Here is a 20,484-nt window from a genome sequence, read left to right as displayed (position 1 = left end):
TGTTTCAGCCATTTGATGGCAGATCTGTTCCTCCAGAGAGGGGATGTTTGGGGCAGCAGCTTTGACCTAGCCTCTAAGAAAGACTTGGCCAGAATGTAAAATCCTTGATTTCTGTTTCTGTAGGCAACTGATATGCCTGGCCCCTTCTTCCTCCTTAACCCCACTTCAGGAAGAGATGACCCTTAATTAATGATCGTTTCAAGCTTTGGCAAGCAATCAGGGGGAGTAAAGTCTTTTAGCATTGGACTAACTTCTAAGGCTGTTTTTGCTATCCCTGAGAATTTGTTAGAAAGTAAAAACAACACATAGGTAGGTGCCCTGGGCGCTGAGGGCATGATTACCTGCAGGTGCCCTGGGCACGCTGGAATTGGGAATGTGTTCTGGCCCAAATGCTGGCTCTCCCTCCCAGCTGCAATCAATTCATGTACAGAATTCCCCGGGGAGATTTTTAAACATTCTGATTTTCAGACCTTCCTCTACAACCCCTCCCCTTCCCCCTACCCTCCTCCCGCATTTCTGATTCAGTGGCTCTGAGCAGAGGCCAAATAATCTGCCTTTTGTAGGCTCCCGGGATGATCAGAGGGTCCAGGGACTTCCTGCTCCAGGATTTACCTAGCCATGCAGGGTTGGCACACTCAGGAAGCCAAAAGTAAAGGAAGCCATCTTTTAGGTTTCAAATGGAAGTCAATTACATTTCGTTATTAAGTAGCCATGTCTATTATCATTGAAAGTAATAACAATATGGTCACTGATACTTTATGGGAGAAATTAGAGATTTCTCACTGTACTCATTTAATACTGTAACAGGACATTCACTTTGTAAGTGAATCTGAGACCAACAAACCTGTCTCCTAGTTGGCTACCCATGGGGTGTCTCTAGGTGGCATTTAAGCTTTCCACTCCACTGCAGATCTCTCCTGAGGTGGGGTAGAAGTGGGTATTGCTATTGTGGATGGGGTGACATGTTTGCCACATTATTTACTCCTAAAGACAGCTGAATGTTGAACAGTCTGTCATTGACTGCCAACACATCATGGCCACCTTACCCCTCCCATAGGAGGGTCTTTAAGGACGGATCTGTGGGTGATCCCCTGGGTCTGCCCCTCTCTCTCAGGGACCCTATTCCCTGACCTTCCTCAAAGGTGGCCGTGGCTGCTTCTGTGCAGGGATCCTCATCGACCACGGTGCTGCCAGTTGGGGCAGGCGGGGATTCTGCGGCATGCTGGGTGAAGGATTGTTTTATTTAGACCCAAGGGGGATTTTCTGTTTTTCTGAGGAAGGTGTAGATGCTGTGGAAACCTGTCTGCTTTGGGCTGGCATCCAGTCAGCTCAGCATCAGCACCCCCAGAAGCACATACTCGTCAGAGGCTCTGATTGGTCCTACTGACACCACAGGAATCACTCTCTAGGCTGTGATTGGTGTCCTGTCCTGGGGACACCTGGTGGTAAGTAGTGATTGTAGCAGAATTAAAACACTGTATCCTTGGCATTTGGGATTTCAGCTGTCCAGTTTTGACTCTTTGGGACCAACCTCAAAGTTCCATGTTATAGAGCAGTTTGCAGTTGTGCTGAGCACAGAGGTCCCATGGGAAGGAATCCCTTGGCTAGTAGGTAAACTGAGCTGTCTGCACCCCATGTCTGTTCTGTGCTCCTCAGTGACCTGACTATCTTGTGGGGAAGGGAAGCCCACATGGACTTGGCGGCTCAGTGTGGCCGGGGCCGCTCTGACCACTGCACAGACCAATAAGGTACATGGCGGGAGTTGTACAACATATTCTGTAACTTGAAAGCCCCAGTGAGGGCCTGCTCCCAGTTCATCGGCTTGGTCCTTGACCTTGCACTTTAAAACACAGATAACCCCATCCATGACTCCCTCTAAGAGCCAGGCTGACTGCTTTGAGGCGCACCGTGATTATCCGTGAGGGTGAAGTTGCTGTCCTCAGTGCCCAGGTAGAACTTGAATTTCACATTTTGTGGCGTTATATCCTTGTCTATTGCCGAGATTCTCACGACCAGCTGGAGGGTGGAAGATGGGGGATGGTCAGTGTTGGTGTTGGGCTGGCCTGGATTCAGTGATGCAGACTTGGGGTTTAGACCCAACTGTGTCTGCCTCTTACCTGTTAACACTAACCTAAATGGTTTCCACGAAGCCACTCTTTCTACGACCCACCCCCCCGCCAATCTACTCATTACACATTCTCTCTGAGCCCCGGTTGGTTTCATCATCTGTAAAGCAGGGATGATGTCACCCTTCCGCAAGGCTGTTGTACAGGTTACGTTAAGCTCAGTGAAGCGCCAGCTGACTGTGGCTGGGAAATGCTCCCCTTCAGCCTGCCCCAGCTGGTGCTGCCTCGCCCTCTCACCTGAGCCAGACTCACCTTGCCCTGGGCAGCGTTTTCACACACTTTGGGCTTGTAGGGCCGGGCAAACTCCGGGGCGTTGTCATTCTCATCCAAAACTTCGATATGGACCTGCACAATGGATTCTTTGCCCGTGGGGTTTCCTGTAGGGGACAGGACTCATCACTGCAGTGGGCTTAGCAGTTGCTGCTCCGGGGTTAAAAGGTGTGTGGATGGGGAGTCCTGGAGGGGTGCTCTTTTTTGGGGAAGAGGGGGCTGTGGACCTCTGGAATGGAGGCCAGGGATGGTGTTTTGAATGAAAAGAGTGAAAGAGGAAAGGGGTAAAGCTTCATGCACAAGGATGTTTGCTCAAGAATTACTTGTAGGAATCAAAAAGGTAAACCACATCTGTGTATTTTAAAAGGCTTTAATTAAATCGGTTGAATAATTATTAAATCAATCCAGCAATTTAATTAAGTAATCAAACTAATTTAAATAAATTAATTACAAAATAATTGAAAAGGTAAACAATCCAAGTGAGATTGGGTTAATAAATTACACCACTTTAAAAGAATGGACTATGTGGCCATTTGCAATGCCCATGTAAATTACATTTTTAAAATGTGATTTTTTAAAAAAAGGCATTTTAGTATTGGGAGCAAATGATTCTGGAATGAGGTTAAGTAAAAACGCAGGGTATGATTTCTATACAAATATTATGATCTCACTTGTATAAAAAATGGATAGAAAAAAGACTAGGGAACTACACAGCAGTGCTAACAGTAATTGTCTCTGTATGGTGGGATCATGGGGCATAATTTTCTCCTTTTTAATAGTTTTCTCATTTTAAAATGAACAACAAACTGTTACTTTTAAAATTTAAAAATTGTATGAGTGAGATTAGATGGGGAAGAAAGGGGCAAGAATTGATCTGAAAGGTACACAGGAGTCCACTGAAGTTGGCCTGGCTGCCATGCTGGGGGACATGTTGCTTGCAGGGGGCAGGGGTCCTCGGTCTTCCAGGATAGCATCAGTGGGACCTTGGCCAAGTCACCCCCTTTCTGGGCCCTGTGATTCTTCTCCTGGAGGGCGGTTGTGATTTTTCTCATATAGGCAAAGAATGCAAAACTCCAACACTTGCCTTTCCCTCTGGCTGAAGTTACTCTAATTTCTGGAGAACCTCCAACAGTTGGAAACTGCTTCAGATTTTGAATTCAATCCATGAACTGGCACATAAACACCCTCCAGAGAAGCCTTTTCCAAATGCCCACAGTACTAAGACCACACGGCCCCTGTTCAATGCACATTCCTTGGCCCCATTTCTGACTCACTGGACTAGAGTCTCCAGGGAGGCATCTGAAAAGCTCTTTGTTTAAGAGGTGCCTCAGATGATTCTCATCACAGGGACATCTGGCAGCTTGTTTTGTAACAGTCCTTAAACTATAGTGTGCGTGAGATTCTGATTCAGTCTGGGGGTGGGGCCCGACGTTCTGCCCTTCTAACAAAGTGTCGGGGGACGTGGATGCTGCTGGTCCATCCACGCTTGGGGAGGGAGGTGCTGTAGCATCCCAACAGGTGCTTATAGTCCTCCAGAGACCCCAGAATGACAGATTATGCCAATTTTGAAAGAATGAAGATAGAAGAGGGACCCAGGTCCCTCGGCAAATGGGGCCACTTACCTCTAGAATCCAGCTCTTTGGCCTCCACTGTCAGGTTGTACCAAGGGTAGACTTCTCTGTCCAGTTCTTTCTCATTGTAAATATTCCCCTGCTTGGTTACTCCGAAGAACTGACCCTTGTCACTGGTCCTGCGGATGGAGTATCTGCCCAGAGGAGAGAGTTTCAAGGCTTTCTCCGTTGTCCTTTGCTGAGTCCATATTCCTCAGCAGGACAGATGAGGCCCTTTAGGGTCTGTCTCTTGCATCCATCTCCATTTTCCTCTCACTGCTCATTGCATCTACCACCCAGAGGGAGTCAGAGCAATGAAATAATCCCTTTGATCCCAGTGTTGCCATCACTGGGCTGAAGATGGTGCCTGAGACTCCATCAACAGCCCTTCCAGGCAGGTGGTACTAGAATCAACTATACCACAGCTGGGGTTGGATTTTGTGATGAATGAAAAAAAATGGGCAAGAGCAAGAAGAAATAAAAAAGGAGCTAAAAATGGTAAGTGATCGGAAGGCAATTAACTTTGTGAAGTGAAAAAGTTCTTCTAGAAACTTAAAAAAAAAGGTTTTAAGAGATGAAAAGAGAGAGGAAAAAAATTATGTATAGCATTCTAAGTATATATTTTCACTACTCCTGAGAAAAGTTCCAGAACAAATAGAAGAAATAACAAAAGTTATAATAAAAGCACTCTTTGTCTAGTTGATAGAGAAGAACAAGTAGTGTGAAATAGGCATGGTATGATCCAAAAAAATTAAAAACAGTTAAACCCCCCAGACAAACAAATCCACCATTAATGTATGTAGACGTCTGTGTGGTCCTGAAGGAGGGCATGGTGGGGGCACAGCAAACCATGAACGCGAGCTACCGGAAGTCAGGGTTACTGGCGTTTTTTTTTACAGATCCTCTCCCTTTTGTGGTTTTGGGAAGACAAATGTAACAAAGCATGTTTAGTGAAGGGGTTTCGTGTATGTTAAATTGCTTTTGACTGTCAGATCTCCCCAGACGGGACCCGTGGGAGCCATGGCCCAAGGGACAGCCCTTTGATGGTAGAACAGACGATGGGCCAGGACCATGCTAGGTGGGATTCCTGGGCAGGACAAGATCCCGCTAGGCTGCAGAGGGTAGTGGAAGAGCTTGGGGTTCTTGTCCTGCCCCTGCCCACGTCCTGTGTATGTTCAGGGAGATGCCAGTTTCCCTCTCTTAAGTCCTGGGCTCAGTCCAGCAAGTGCGAGAACCTCAATGCCGAGACTGGCACGATCCTCACAGTCCCCTCGCCTTCCTCCTCCTCACCTGATGCTCCGCCGAGCCGCGTCGGGGTCCACAGCCCGCACTGGGCCGATTAGAGGTTTCTTCTGGTTCTCCAGCAGCTGGAAGTGGTAGAAGCGCTGCTCGAAGACGGGGGGCTCGTCCACATCTGTGACGTTGATGATGATGCGGGCCGTGTTTTTGGAGGTGCTGCTCAGGTGGTGGAGGTTGATGGTGGGGTCCGTGGCCTCGATGGTGAAGCTGTATTGCCGGATGTTTTCGTAGTCCAGGGGCTGCGGAAAGATAAAGGACGGTAAGCACCTGCTCTGAGCCAAGCACGTGGCTGTGATCTCCGCAGCGACCCTGCAAGGTAGTACTGGGATGATACCCCTTTTACAGATGAGGGGCCTGTGGCCTGGAGAAGTCATGTGACCTGGATTTCCAAGGTCATCAGGAGAGGCTGGGCCTGGCTGTTTTCAGCTGCCTCCCCTGGGTCCTGGTCCTAGCTCTGTGCCTGGCCCTGCTCCAAGTATTGGGGACACACTGGATCAGCCACAGTCCTGCTCTGAAGGGGATCACAGACCAGAGGTTCTATCTGCAGTTCCTTGAGGGCATGCCTTTTTTTGTGTGCTTTGCTCAAGATGCTTCTCTTACCCTTGCCTGCTTGGCACACTCCTACTCACCCCCCAAGAAGCCAATCCAAAGGTAAACAGACGTCCTCTCAGAACCAGTCCCTGCCCCTCCTGACACAGGTAATTGCTGCCAACATGGGACCCTTTTTGTCTGTGTCTCTGTCCTCCCCACTGGCTGAGAGCTTTGGTATCGGGGAGGCTGTCTGAGTCCCTCAGCTGTATCCAGTCTCTAGTGCAGGCTGGACCGGAGACAGACTCAGGAAAGGTCTGCAGGCAGAATGGCAGAAGGGTTCTGGAGTGTCCCTTTTGAGGTGGGTCACCCCTGGCTTGGGATCCCCAGTCCTCTGCATGCCACTCTGGGGGCAGTTTGTGCCCCTGGCAGACCTGCCCTCCTCCTCCAGATTCGGCCAGCCTGACTGCTCTGACTCTCAGCAGCAGCCACTGCCAATGGCCACACCATCCCTACGGCATTCACTGTTTCCTTCCAGGCTGTCAGCTTTCTGCTGCAAGTACCTGTAATCTACCAGCGCTCTCCTGGCTGATGCCTAGGGCAGATCAGAAAGTGCCAGGGAGTGAGCACCACCCCCAGAAGCCCTCATTCAGCCCACAACTGCTGCAACTTTGAGACATATTGTACACTGTCCCCTAGATGTCCCCAGTGAGACTGTGCCCCACTTGCCCCCAGGGATCACCTGCTCACTAAGGAGCCTGGATTAGCTCTCCTCCTTTTCATGTGTCATTAATCCTGTGGCTTCCTGAGATCACCTCCCCCCAAAAAACGATTTACACCCAAATCCTTGCTTCAAGGTCTGCTTCTGGGGTAAGCCAGCCTAAGGCACTGATCCTCCCCTCCTGGCTACCCCTCCCCAGCTCCAGGGTCACAGTCTCCATGAGCACGTGGCCAGCTCAGCAATCTGACCCAGAAGGTGCAGCTTTGATGGCCTCTAAGCCAGGAGCAGCCCTGGGTGAGTCCTGAGGATGCTGGGCACCCCTTTCTCCACATCTGAGGTCACTGCTGCAGTCCCACCCCCCACCTCCACCTCTGAGGTCACCTTCATGGGCTTGATGATGCCCTCGTTGTGAGTGGGGTCCGTCTCGATGGTGAAGGTGTCCTTGTACTCGCCCTGCACGATGCTGTACTTGGTCTGCCGGTTCTGAGGCTCATCTGGGTCCTCAACAAACAGAGAGCCCAGGGGGCTGCCCACACGGATGTCTTCAGGCACAGCAAATGAGTACTTGGCTGATGCAAAAAGGGAACCCCAGCGGGCACTGGGTTAATGAGCTAGACAGGGCGGTTGTCCCCCATACTATCCAACACATTTTGATACAGGAAATGGGCACAATAAAACAGTAGCAGTAGTACTCGTGGTAGTGGTAATTCCCCTGGAATTTTGGGTCCCAGGGCAAAGAGGTCTGCTCTATCTGTCCTTCCATCCTTCCATCTATCTGACGAGCACTTACTCTCAAGAACATTCTGTACGTCAGGTACTTTGCTAGGGGACCTATCACTTGACAAGAGAGAGAAGTCCGGCCTTCAGGGAACTGGTACCGTCCACAATGAGGCCATTTCAGGAAAACCGGCCTGCCCTTGCAGTGGCCGAGCCTCTGAACGACACCGTCAGCATTGGAGGTGCAAGAGGTGAGCCGGCTGACTTTCCTCTGCAGCCCCACCCAGGGTGCGTGAAAAGCTCTTGTCAGATGTTTTTCTGGGGGTAGAATCAGGCTGTGGGTGGGCTCTGGGCATGGAGCCCTGCCATACCCCTGCTTCCCAGCTCATGAGGATTTTCTAGGTGGGGGCCTTCTGGATTTTCCTGAGCTCATGGGATCGGGTGCAGCTGGCCCTATCTGGCAGTGGGACTCTGGCCCAGCGGTGGCACACAGCAGGGAGCGTGCCTTCCTGCTGGCCTGCGAGGGCACTGTGGCAGGGGACAGCTGGCCAACTGTGGGGATGCGTACAGGTGGGAAGCAGGGCCCCTCCGTGCTCCAGAAAGACTTCCTGAGCTGTAGGCCCACCCTGGGGTGGAGGGAGAGGGAGACGGATGCCAGGCTCGGCCTCCAGGGCTCCTGGAGTATCCCACCCGCCACCTGCCCGGGGCCCCAGGGGAGGGGCTCACACTGGGTGAAGATGGGGAGGTTGTCGTTGATGTCCTGCAGTGTGATAATCACTGTGGCTGTGCCCGAGTCTCCATAGAGGCCCTTGGCATCTTGTGCTGCCACCTCGACCTCGTACTTGACCTGCATCTCCCGGTCCAAGTCACTGCTTTTCGTGACAATGAGTCCTGCAGAAAGTGTCATATCAGGAGCCATGTTAGCTGGGGAGCTTTTAGAAAATACTGATGCCCGTGCCCTCCTAGAGCGCACCTGCCCTCAAAGCTCCCCAGGTGGTTTCCCTGTGTAGCCGGGGCTGAGAGTCCGTGGTGAACCATCTCCCACCTCCAAGCCCTGCACTGCTAGGCCAAAGCAACCAAACGCTTTGGTCTGCTGTCAGTCCTAGCCACCTGGAGCACTGGGTTGAGAAGGCATGGGGCCACACCTAGGCTCTGAGTGGGAAGAGTGCCGTGAGGGCTTGGTGATGGCTGTCTCAGCGCAGCTTGGGTTGTGCTGTGTATTCGCCACTGCTCCGAAAGATGGTGTGCCAATGCCTGACCACCTGGATTTCTTATTGCTCCCAAGACTCAGTCCTTACAGTTTTTCAGTCCCATTGAGTGGACAGTGACAATGGGCCACGTGCTCTCTATGCATTGTCTAACTTAGACTTCATGGCTACTGTACAAGGTGAATATAAGTCTCCCAGTTTTTGAGATGAGGGAACTAGGGCTCACACAGGTCAGCTGACTTGCCTAAGGTCTTCAGAGGCAGTGAATAGCAGAGCTGGGTTTGGAAATCAGACCTGTCTGATTCCATACCCATGAGCTGCTAACCGGCATTCTCTTCTGCCTCTTGTGTCATTGCTTAGGTCCTGATTTTGTCCCTGTCCTGTGAGTTCACTGTTTGGGCCCCTGTCTGCCTCCTTCTGCCCTCACCAGCCACCTGGTCTTGATGTGTGGTAATGACTGCGTCCCTGGGGCGGTGTGGTCCAGTGGTAAGTGACAACTGTCAGACCAGACTTCCCTTGGCGCCTGCCCGCATCTGGAATGTCCGCCTCCACCCGCCTCCAAGCCAGTGCTTCCCGAGGAGGTGGGGGGGAGGCGGAGCCACACTGACCAGAACTATCGATGGCGAAATGCTCTCCTCCCTTCCGGAGTTGGTACACGACAGAGGTGTGGTCTGCCACCGTGGGGTCATCTGCATCCACTGCTGTTACCTGGATGACTGGGGTCCCTGTGGAGAGAGAATCCAGGGCTGGCTGCCTTGTGACTGCTGCCCCCCGCCCGTTCCCAAATGAGAGCAGATGGGGCTTCTGCTGTTCCCCAAACCCACCGCACTCCGGGCCTGCGGGAGAAGAGGCTGCATTGCTCTCTGAGGAGCTGTGTTGGGGCAAAGTGCTGGCAGCCCGATCACACACAAGGGGCAAAGAGAGCAGGTGGTTCTCATTGGTGGGGGAAATGTGGGAAGGGGCAAATGGCTGGGGTCATGTGGAGAAACAGTAAGGGGCTTCTTCTTGCTTCTAGAAGTGTGAGAACAGCGACTAGGAACTCCAGGTTCCCCATGCTTAACAGGAAGGTCTGGTCCCGGAGTCCAGGCCGGAGAGCCTGGACCAAGTGGTGGGGAAGGGAGGCCTTTTCTGGCACCTCCTGGAGGCTGAGGGTAGAACTGCAGAAGGAACTGTCCCCTGCGGAGGCCTGGGTTCCAGGCTGGTGACACACCTCTGGAAGGAGTGCATCCCTACACCCCCTTAGACTCCTGCACAGACTGAAAGACGGCTCTCCTTGTCTCACTGGCAGAGTTGCCTCCGCGTGAGAAAGCTACGCTTTTGACGGGCCAGTCCTGAGAGTCAGAGCAGTGGGAAGGATTGGCTCCAAAGAGTAATGAGGTGCGTGTGTGTGTCTGTGATGGTGAGGGCTCCGTCTGGGGACCAGAGTTTCTTTTCAGTCATAATAAAAAGTGGCAATATGGGCATCACTGTTACTGCCCGGAACTCACTGAATCCTGCCCCCAGGCGGTGAAGCTGCGATGGGAGAGGTGCCTCTGGGCTACCGATGAGCAAGGGGAGAGGGAGAGAGACAGACTGGGCACATACCCATCTTTGACATCTCGGGCACGGAGGCGTTGTACACCCGGTGTGTGAACACAGGCCAGTTGTCATTCACATCGTGAACTTTGATGGTGAAGCTGGAAGGAGACTCCAGGTTCTTCCCGGTGTCCTTGTCCACCACCAGGGCAATGAGGTGGTACTCAGAGATCTTCTCTCTGTCCAGCCTCTCAAAGGCATACACGTCCCCACTGTTCTCATTGACCCGGAAGACCTTGCCGGCGGACTCTCCTTTGAGCTGGTACTTTGTGTTCCTGCGGTTCACACTTGATTTAATCTAGGAGAGAAGAGCCGCCATGAGCTGGAAAGGGCAGTGGTGACTGTGTGCATGTGAGTGTGCCAGAGCATGGCATTATTGAAAATTCAATGATGTAAACTCACAATTAAATCAATCGCATTAGAAACAAAGGTAGCATACTCAAATCTATTGCTTGTTAATTACGTTACTACATTTAACTAGGTTCTTGAATATTTTATGTTGATTGTATCGAATAATGGAAATACTGGATAATGCTGTCTTCATGCATATCTATTGCCTCTCTGCCTTCCATGCATCAAGTTGGTACCTTGAAGCAGGCATAGTGAAAGTATTTACACCATGGAAATGACATAGCAAATGAACAAATCAGGATCTTTTTTCCTCTCAAAAACCAATTTTCAACTGTTTATCAACACCCCACTGGTCCCGGTCATTTAGTTCTGGAATAGTACGTAAAGTGTTCTCTTGGAGATTTGCCATGTGTAGTCCTGCAGAACACAACTCCATTGAGCTTTGCTTAACTCAGGACTTCCCACACTTATCAGACAACTGAACCTTTCTTCTTTTTCATACATAGTATTAGTGTCCTGAGGAATGAGATTTGGGAAATAATGTGTGTAAAGCAATTTGCACAGGCACACAGTAAAGGCTAGCTGCTATTCATGCTAGATCCATACATTAAAGGATACTAGAAGGTTAGACTTGCTGAATGTTTCATGTATAGAGTCTTAGAAACAGGAACTATCAGGAACATCAGCTAATCACATTTCATACATGTCGAATGGTCCTCTCGTAGATGATTAGGATGTTCAAAGAATAGACTTCAATAAAAGGGAAAATCAGATGCCTAGAGGGTGCCAGACGCTGTTCTTGCTCTCGGGGCCTGGTTTGAAGCTGCAGAGGCTGAGGTTTGGAGGAAGGACAGCATTTAAGGGTCAAATGGAACGAGAGCCTTGAGTGAAGGAGTCTGATGCAGGTGCATCAGACAGGCTGGAGGAGAGACAGAGAGAGAGTGGGGTCTCGAGACAGAAGTGGGAGCGTCCCCAGACTTTGCAGCGGTACAGTCATTGCAGCTTTCGGTGAGAGCAGTGTTGGGGTTGGGGGAGGAGTGAGAAGCCAGGTGACAGGGCATAAAGAATGGTCTTGGAGGTGAGGAAGTGGGCACAGGGAGTGAGGACCCTCCCCCTGGGCTGGGCGGGGAGCAGCTGGAGGTGATGAAGCATCCTGGGGCAGGGCTGCGGTGTGCGGTGGCAGGTGGTTCATGGGGAAGTGCCAAAGTCCAGTGGCCGGGGTATCTGGTGGACAGCTGGGCAGGAGGCAAGACGTGATGCACCATCTCTGGAACCTGTGGCCTGGTGAGGGTAGCCGGTACAGTGGGGATCAAGGAGGAAGCACAGCCGGGGGCCCTGTGTGAGTTACTCAGGGTTATGATATCATGGTCATTCCAAACGTGATTCTGGGTGGCGGCATTAGAGCCTGCATGGGCAGGGGTAGCAAGGGGGTGTGAGTCAGCTTTGATTGATGTTACTGGAATTCTGCCTGAGATTGCATTTGACTCACACCTAAACAAGTTTTCTCAATATCATGAAATAGTGTTAAAAAAGACTTCATTTGCATATGAGTTTCTGCTTTCTTACCCTCTAACTTTTCTTAAGTAGACTTTACATTTTAGAACAGTTTTAGATTTATAGAAGAACTGAGATGGTAGTACAGAGTTCCCTTACATCCTGCCCCCAGTTTCCCTGTTATTAACATCTCACATTAGTATGGTACATCTGTTGTAATTAATGGGCCAATATTGATATATTATTGTTATTAACTTAAGTTCATAGTTTGTGTAGATTTCCTTTAGCGTTTAACTACTGTCCTTTTTCTGTTCTTGGATCCCATCCAGGATACCGCATTACATCTAATTGTCATGTTTCTTTACGCTCCTCTTGGCCGAGACAGTTTCTCAGACTTTCCTTGTTTTGATAACCTTTCCTTGTTTTGATGACCTTGAGAGTTTTGAGGACTGCTGGTCAGGTATTTTGTAGGATCCCTTCTCTTAGAATTTGATGTTTTCCTCGTGATTGGGCAGGTTATAGGTTTTGGGGGGCCCTCCCCTTTTTAAGCATTTAAAATTGGGTGTAACATCCTAATGCCAACAGCTATGCTGACCCGTACTTGTGGATTCAGATGGCCGCTCAGGGATCGCTTTCATTGTCCTCCACACAGCTCTGTAAACAAGGGCTCTGGGCTCTGATCTCAATAAACAGGGACTTCCTTCCCTCAGATGATGTCTTTGGAGCCAGGAGTTGATCCTCAGAGCCCTGTCCTTGCCCCTCCCAGGCGGCACCCTTGCTTCTTCCCGGGGTGGGAATTGTGCCGGCCCCTCAGTCCCCCAGCCCTGTGCCAGGTGCACGCTATTGGCAGGTGACCACTGGCCTGACGCTCTTCCTGCTGTGCCAGGACCCTTGGGTGAACCGTCCAGATCTGCAGGTGGTCCCCGCTTTCTGCTGACTGTCCCTGACTCAGCCTGCTGACGTTCCTTGGGAGCAGCCACTCTCTTCAAAGAGTGACTCACAGCACCGTCACCCCACTGGGAGGGATGCAGGTGGGCTGATGCCATTTTCCTCTAGGACATATAGTTCACATTCCGGTCGAGGGTCAGGAACCCTCCCCTTTCCTAGGCCTCTGTCTTGGTTTCAGGTCTGGGCAAGCGTCTTCCCCTCTTGAGTGGCCAGACTGAAAGATTTAGATTTCCCAGCCATTCTTGGGGACCAGAGGAGTCCTGGGCGGTGAGCGGGTGTGGCCAGGGCTGTGGGTGGAGATTCCCCAGCTGGCCCCACCCCCAGCTGCTGTGGTGTTTCTGGTGCTGAGGCCAGACTGGACCCTTGCCCATCAAAAGGTCCTTTCTGGCCTCTTTCTCTATAACCACAGGGCTCCCCAGTCACCAGCATTTGTGAGGTTTTTTGTTTGGTACATACTGCCCTTCTTGACCAGGGTAGGCAAACTGTTTCTGTAAAAGGCCAGATGGTAAAAATTTTTGACTTTGTGTGTCTCGTGTGACAACTTCTCAACCCTGCTGTTGTAGCATGAAAACAACCACGGCCATGTCTTAGTGCATGGGCGTGGCTCTGTTCCAATAAAGCTTTCTTTACAAAACCACCCTGTGGGCTGGATCTGCCAGCCCCTATTTTATACCACGAGCCCCATGAAGGTGAGGACCACGTCTGTCTTCGCCTACTCTCGTCTTCCCAGGGCCCAGCCTCGTGCTTGGGACCACACCCCCTCTCACCAGTGCATGGATCTGGTCCTTCTTTAGCCGCCCATGTTTCACTTCCAAGAAACTGACATGGTGAGATTTTAAAGCACTGGAAAGGGATTTTTCTCCTCACTGAAAAGTCTTGAAATACCTAGTCTATCTCCCTGTGTGAAGTTCCACCCCTAGAGCCATTCCTTTCAATCAGAGTCAATGATTTTGACATCAGCAACCCTTTGACACTGTCAGACAGTTAGTAGTCACTCAGATTTGCTCCAAGCCCTAGGAAGGTGATGGAGGATGGATGCATTTTCAAAGGGGATGAAATGGGGGTTAGAGCCTTAGGCACTGCCCTGGGGGGCAGGCTGGGGTCAGGCCTTGTTATGGGTGTCCTAGAATCTGGGGAGATAAGTGGGGGGAGACGGGGACTCAGGGAGGGGTAGTCTGAGAGAAAGAGGTTTTTGAGGAGGTTCCAAGGCCTCGACCAAGGTTGGCAAACTGGCCTGGATGATGAGCTCTGTCAGCAGCACTGTTTTGTAGAGGTCTGCTCAGGTCTTCTGGACCTTTCCTAGATGGGGAACTTTAATGGCCAAGTGGGCTGGTCCTGCCCTAAGCCCTGAACCACTAGACTAGGCTGGCCTCCTTAGCCTGTGCAAGGGGTGGCCCTTCTGCCAGTGATATGCAGTCCATGGGCCAAGGTCTGGGAGAAAAGTGAACCATTTTGCTCACTGTCACTTTCACCACCATCGTCATCTCCCACCATCGCCTCCATGGTCATCATCACCCCCCGCCTCCCCCTTCCACACCACCATCACCACCGCTGTCATCATCACCACCACTGTGGTTACCATAGTCACCACCACATGACCACCTCCACCATCTCTCCCGGTTAGTCACCTCACAACCATCACCCACATCCCTACAGCCACCACAACTCCTGTCACCATTGTTACCACCACCACCACCGCTGTGGGCCATGTGCCACTGAGGCCTCTTCTGCTCTGGGGCCTGCGCCTTACCTTGCCCACGTAATGGGGCAGCACATCATTTTTCTCTTCATCAATGTGCATCTGATTCCAGATCCAGTCTCTCTTCTGGCGCCGGTGCACGGGCAGTGAGCTGGGGGTGTCTGGTTGGGCAGGGTTACTGGCCGCTGCGGCGGCCACCAGCAGGCCCAGGCAGGCGCCCACTGCAGTGAGCAGCATCCCAGGCACCTGCATCTCCCCGGGAGGGATGGATCTGAGGAAGGAGGGGAGATACCATCAGGGCATGGCAGTCCCCATGAACAGCTCCCAGGGAGCACTGAAAGGTTCACTCGTCATCCTCCACTCTCTGCTCAGACCAGCAGAACCAGGCCCTGTACCTGCCCCCACAGAGCTCCCAGTCTGGGAGGGGAAGACAGACACAGAAATAATTCCTACTTAAAGGTCACATGTGCTGGGGAAGCAAGTGCAGGCAACAGGGGAGCCCAGAGGAGAGGGCAATGCTGATGCGGATGGTAGCCTCCAAAGCCTTGTGCAGTGGACCCCCAGGTTATCCTTATCTTACAAATGGGGAAACTGAGGCACAGAGAAGTTAAGTTCAAGTTGGAGTAAGTGGTGGGGCTGAGAACAGAGCCCAGGAGTCTGACCTCGACAGCTAACACGCATCAATAAATGTTATCAATAAGTATAATAAGTATCAAAAAATAAATATTAGTAACTTATTACATGCATGACACTCTTCTGAGCACTTTACATAGGCTATCTCATTTAATCCTCCCAATAACCCTCAAGGTGGGTATAATTGTACCTCACTTTAGAGATGAGCTTAGGAACAGAGGAGTTTAGTAACATTTCTGAGGTCACCCAGAAAGACTGTAAGCAAGAGAATTAAATTCTCACCAAGTCAGCCTGGCCCCAAAGTTCATGCTTCTTCCTGGTGCCCTCATTTGTCCTAGCAGCTGCTGCGGGGTGTGATTTAAAGACCCCTCTGAACAAACACGCCACCTGGCCTCCCGAGAGCCCCGGTGGCAGCCTTGCTTTGATGCTGTCTTCAGATGGCTCTTAAGAAGACCACACGTCTTAACCAGGACGGTCAGACCCCCACCAGTCCCAGAACTCACAGTTGGTGACCAGCCTAGTAGCTGTCACAATAGCCAGAGTGGGGCAGGGTGGGGGTGGTGAGAGGCTGTGCTCACAGGACTGGCTTCATAGTTTGTGGGGCCCAGTTCAAAATGGAAATGTGGGGTCATTTGTCTAAAATTATTAAGAACATAAGGATGGAGACAGAAGAACATGAAACCCAGCATGGGGTCCTTTTAAGCACAGGGGCCCCATGTGATTGCACCCTTGAAGGCAGCCCTTGGGTTGTGGGATCAGCCTAGACTGGGATCTGGGGTCACCCAGAGATCAGGGCCTGACTTCATCCTGATTCCAGGAAGTGGGATTTTCCCCACTGCCCTATGGTGGGTAGAGGCTGTGACCTTGGCTGTCACCGAGGCCTCTCAGCCCTGACCACATCACTCTGCCCAGCTGGCACCTGTGTCACTGACCTGTGGCTCCTGGGATGGTTCAGAGGAAGAAGGCTAGTGGGTGGGAGTGGGAATCAGGGCTCCTGCCTGGAGAGAGACAAGGACCCACTGGACGCTGGATGAGAGGCTTCCTCCCTGGCTGTCCCCTACCCTGGCCAGAGGGAGAGGCTGGATTCTGCACAGCACGTGAGATTTCTAAACTCTAGTAATACTTCCTCTGAGACACAGGCGCCAGGCTGTCCTCAGTGAGGGCCCAGGCTGTCTGTGCAGACTGGCCTCTGGGTCTGCTGATCTTAGCATCCACCACCTCTACCCTGTGGCCCCTTCTGCTGGCCCAGGAGGAATTGGGCTCCCAGGGTTAGGGTGGGACTGAGCATTCCAGCAGGGCCCACGGTGCGTGTACCGTGGGCCTGGGCAGGCTCCTGGTCTGTCTCCTTGGTCCTGTGTGAGGTGGTTGAACTAGATGAGACTTGGTGCCCTTTGAGGTGGGATGTGGAAAAGGCAGCCTCTCCAGGCAGGAGGAAGGCAGTGAACAAAGGCTTGGGGAGTTGAGCATCCTGGCCAGGAAGCTGGTCCTGACTCAGGGGAGGCGGCAGCTGTGACCTCTGCCCAGCCTTGCTGGGCTCTGGCCTGTGGGTCATTTCCTTCTTTGCCTGGAAAGGAACTGCATGTCTTGCTTCTTTCTTCCTCCTTCGAGTGAGAAGTGACTCAAAAATGAAATAATAAAACAAACAGAAGTGAAACCGAGAAACAGAGAGAGTTCTGGGCAGGACGAGGTGTAAATCCAAGCCCTGAGTGGATATGCTAGGTGTTGGCCTGCAGCAGTGAACAGGACAGACAGGATCTGCCCTCAGGGAGCACTTACTGTAGTGGGAACCCCAGGAGAATAAGTGCGTGGGGGAAAGCATTAGCTGGTGATCGGAGGTGCTCAGGGAATTATACTGGGGGACACAACAGAGGGTAAGGGGGTGGCTGGCTGAGACAGGGAAGGCCTCTTAGTGAGATGACACGTATGCCAGTGTCAGAGTGTCAGCCCTAGGAATGCCAGGGGAAGGGAGGGGAATTCCAGGCAGAAGTTACCAGCAAGTGCAAAGGCCCTGAGGTGGAAAAATGATTAGTGCATTTGAAGGACCAATAGAAGGCCCTTGGGTCAGATAGGAATGAACAACGGACTCAAGAAGGGGTGGCCAGGCCATGTGGTAGGCTGAATGATGGACCCCCAAAGATGTCCACATTCTAATCCCTGCAGCCTGTGAATGCTACCTTCCGTGGCAAAAGACTTTCAGCAGTTAGGATGTAGTTAAGAGAGGGAGATTATCCTGGATAATGTGGGTAGACCCAGACTAATCACAAGGGCCTTAAAAATGAAGGCAGGACGATCAGAATCAGGAGAAAGGAGATGTGACGAGAGAAGCAGAGCTTGGAGTGATGCAGGACCCCAGGCCGGGGAATGTGGGTGTCCTCTAGAAGCAAGGAGATGGATTCTCCTCTAGAGCCTCCAGAATGAAAGCTGTCCTGAGTCTGATTCACTGAAACCCATTTCGGACTTCAGACTTCCAGAACTATCAGATGACAGATAAATGCAGTTGTGTTATTCCCAGCCACCATGTTTGGGGTGGTTTGTCACAGCAGCCAGAGGAGACTAATGCAGTTGGGTTGCACAGGGCAGCCTCGAGAGAGCTTTTTCCTAAACACAAGGGAAAGCCTTGTGATCTGGTTTGGAGAGCTTCTGGCTGTGGTGAGCAGGCCGGCTGGGAGCCAAGAGGCCAGGAGGGGGCAGTCGTCATCCAGGTAAGAGTTCATGGTGGCCCAAACCAGGTTTAGGGGTGTGTGGCTACCGAGTGTGTTTTTGAGCTGGAGTCAACAGGACTTGCTACGAATGGAATGCAGAGGGTGAGGGATGGAGAGGGGTCTAGGACCACTTCCCAGCCTTTGGCCTGAGCAGCTGGGGGCAGCAGGGCTTTTACTGAGACTCAGAAGACTGTGGGGAGGTGGGGCACCAAAAGTTCTATGTGGGCCATGTCAGGTTGGAGGTGCTCTGAAATGTCTCTGTGGTCACTGCCTACAGCTGCTGGAGACCTGGCCTGGAGCTGGGGACAAAGCAGAGCAGGAGCCGGCTACAGATGGTTGCTTCGTGTGGCTGGTGCTCAGACTGCGAGGCTGGGACCCAAAGGAGGGTGGGTGGGGGAAGAGGAGAAGGGACCCGGGATGGCCCCACAGGTCTTCCCTCTTTCTCTGTCCGGTGAACTTGTCCTTCAGAGTCAAACCCTCAGGAGAACTACCCCTGATCCCCGCCTTGCACCCTGTACATCCCTGGGCAACTTCCATTGGGCATCAGCCCACCACCTGGGGCTGGTCCAGGGTTGATGTCCAGGCCGCGTGCTGGGCTTATTTGTAGCTTCCTTCCCTTTCTGGAGAACAGCTCTCTACCTGCCCTGTCGACATTTCCCCCACTCCTCAAGGCCCAGTGACACACAGCTCTCTCCTCTTTGGGCTCACCCAGAGCAGGGTGACAGTTGTGATCACAGGCTCTGTGGTTCATAGGACGTCAGGTGCACTGCCCTGTTGCTGTGTGACTGAGCACAGGATGCTTCACCTCTCTGAGCCTCAGTCTCATCATCTGCACAGTGGGAACACTAGTATCTACCTCTCAGGATTGCTTTCAGGCCTGAATTTAAAAAAAAAAATTGTAATATGAGAAGAAAAGTAGCTGTGAATGAAGCCAAGCTTGAACGAATCCTCGCCGACACTCTGCCCTGCTCCACTGAGTTGTCAGCTTACCATTCTCGTTCCTTAACACCGAGTCATCTGGTTGGGGGATTGGCAGGACTCCACCCTGCTGGATCCACTCCCCCTGCCCCTCCCCGACCTCTACTGTGTCAAGGGGACTGACCCTGGGCCTCCTGGCTCTGGCTTCTGGTGTTGGGCCATTAGGGGCTCCAGTAGGCGCTCTGAGGATGGGAGGAGAGAGGTGGGGGCACTTCTTCCCTGCTGCTCTCTGCTCTGGTTCACATTTCCTGCTGTGGCTGCATCTCTCCATGATGGTGGCTTCTACTGCCACCATCTGTCCCTCACTCGGTTCTGGAAACACCCTTCTCTCCTCTTTGTCCCTTTGGTCCTGGGGTGGCCTGTTGCTTGAGCAGCCCATTTGTTCCCTTGACCAAGCTCACAGCTCTGTAAGTGTTCCCTTCATAAAGTCCCTTCTTTTGAATGCTTGGGGTAAATTCTGTTTCCTGCCAGGACCCCATTTGATACAGTGAGGAGGAACAGGGCTTTCTCATTGTCGAGGGCCGCTTGGATTGGCTCGTCGTGGTCCCAGGGCTGACAGCAGGCATCAGCCAAACAAAGAAATAACCACACTGGACATAAGTAAAGCAGAGGACACCAGTCCTAGGCTATGGCCACTTGCCTCAAAGGGGACATTACCCCCTCGGTGGGCTTTGGCTGGCCACACACACGGAGTGTTCTCTGAATATGCAGAAAAGCCCCTTGGGTCCTAGTCCATGTCTAGCAGAGGAATCTCTCCCTGCTGTGAGCCCTGGAGAGAAATTCCTTGGCACACAGGACTGGCACTGGCTCCCACAGAGTCAGCCCACATCACTGGGGTGACTTTTTGGGGTGGGGGCCAGGTCTGCAGGCTCAGCAACCTGAGCCGTTATTGAGGAGGCAGGACTCGAGGTGGGGGCTCTTTGGGTGACAAGGATCACATAGCCCCATCTGCACCCCGATGCTGGACCCCTGTGTGTCCTCCCAAGTCTGCCCTTCCTTGCCTGGGGCAGTCATTCTTGAACACCTCCTCAGTGGCACACTTAAACCTTATCTCAGTTAAACCTTGTAAACTTCCAGGTAGTTGTCAGTAATCTCATTTTGCAGATGAGGCTCAGAGAAGTGGAGTGAGTCAACCTGGGTCACACAGTGTTAAGAGGCGGAGCCAGGATTTAAACTTAGGCTGCCTTTCACCTCAAGTCAGGCTTTTTCCATCATGCCACTCTATCTCTGTGGTGACATTCACATGTAATAATGATAATAGTAATAGAAGAAGAAGCTGTTCTCCATGCTTGGCTTTCATAGATACCATATTTATTTATTTTTCACACTACCCCAGGATGTAGGAATTATCATCCCCATTTCCTAGAGGAAGAAACTGAGGCTCGGAGACAACTCATAAGTGGTAGATCTGAAACCCTCACCCAGATCTATCTTTTTCTAAATCCTGGGCTCATTTTGTGCCCAATCTAAGAGGGTCCTGAGGGACTTTTCCATTTGAAAAGCCACATTTATTTCTGCCTTTTGCCTTTTGTGTTAGAAATTTATCCACCTAAATGGGGGCCGAGGGGAAGGGCTTTTTCAAACCATTGTCACTCCTCCTTCTGCTGTTGGAGAGGAAGTCAGCT

The 20,484-nt window shown here is 51.7% G+C and overlaps 1 protein-coding gene across 1 annotated transcript in view; it reads right to left on the bottom strand.

Moving 5' to 3' along the window:
• Positions 1-20,484, bottom strand: part of CDH5 (cadherin 5) — a 30,925-nt gene that overhangs the window by 4,172 nt on the left and 6,269 nt on the right. Inside the window, exons 2-10 of the mRNA XM_006203658.4 lie at positions 14,598-14,817; positions 10,064-10,352; positions 9,088-9,204; positions 7,998-8,162; positions 6,936-7,123; positions 5,297-5,544; positions 4,019-4,161; positions 2,379-2,503; positions 1,908-2,016 (exon numbers count right to left, since the gene is read on the bottom strand). Coding sequence (XP_006203720.3) covers positions 1,908-2,016; positions 2,379-2,503; positions 4,019-4,161; positions 5,297-5,544; positions 6,936-7,123; positions 7,998-8,162; positions 9,088-9,204; positions 10,064-10,352; positions 14,598-14,798 — 1,585 coding nt within the window. The 5' untranslated portion in view covers positions 14,799-14,817. The remainder of the gene's footprint in view (positions 1-1,907; positions 2,017-2,378; positions 2,504-4,018; positions 4,162-5,296; positions 5,545-6,935; positions 7,124-7,997; positions 8,163-9,087; positions 9,205-10,063; positions 10,353-14,597; positions 14,818-20,484) is intronic.

Source organism: Vicugna pacos, chromosome 9 (assembly GCF_048564905.1).
Source record: "Vicugna pacos chromosome 9, VicPac4, whole genome shotgun sequence".
Lineage (NCBI taxonomy): Eukaryota > Metazoa > Chordata > Mammalia > Artiodactyla > Camelidae > Vicugna > Vicugna pacos.
Note: the sequence above shows the minus strand (reverse complement) of the source record. Positions and strands in the feature narration are given on the sequence as shown.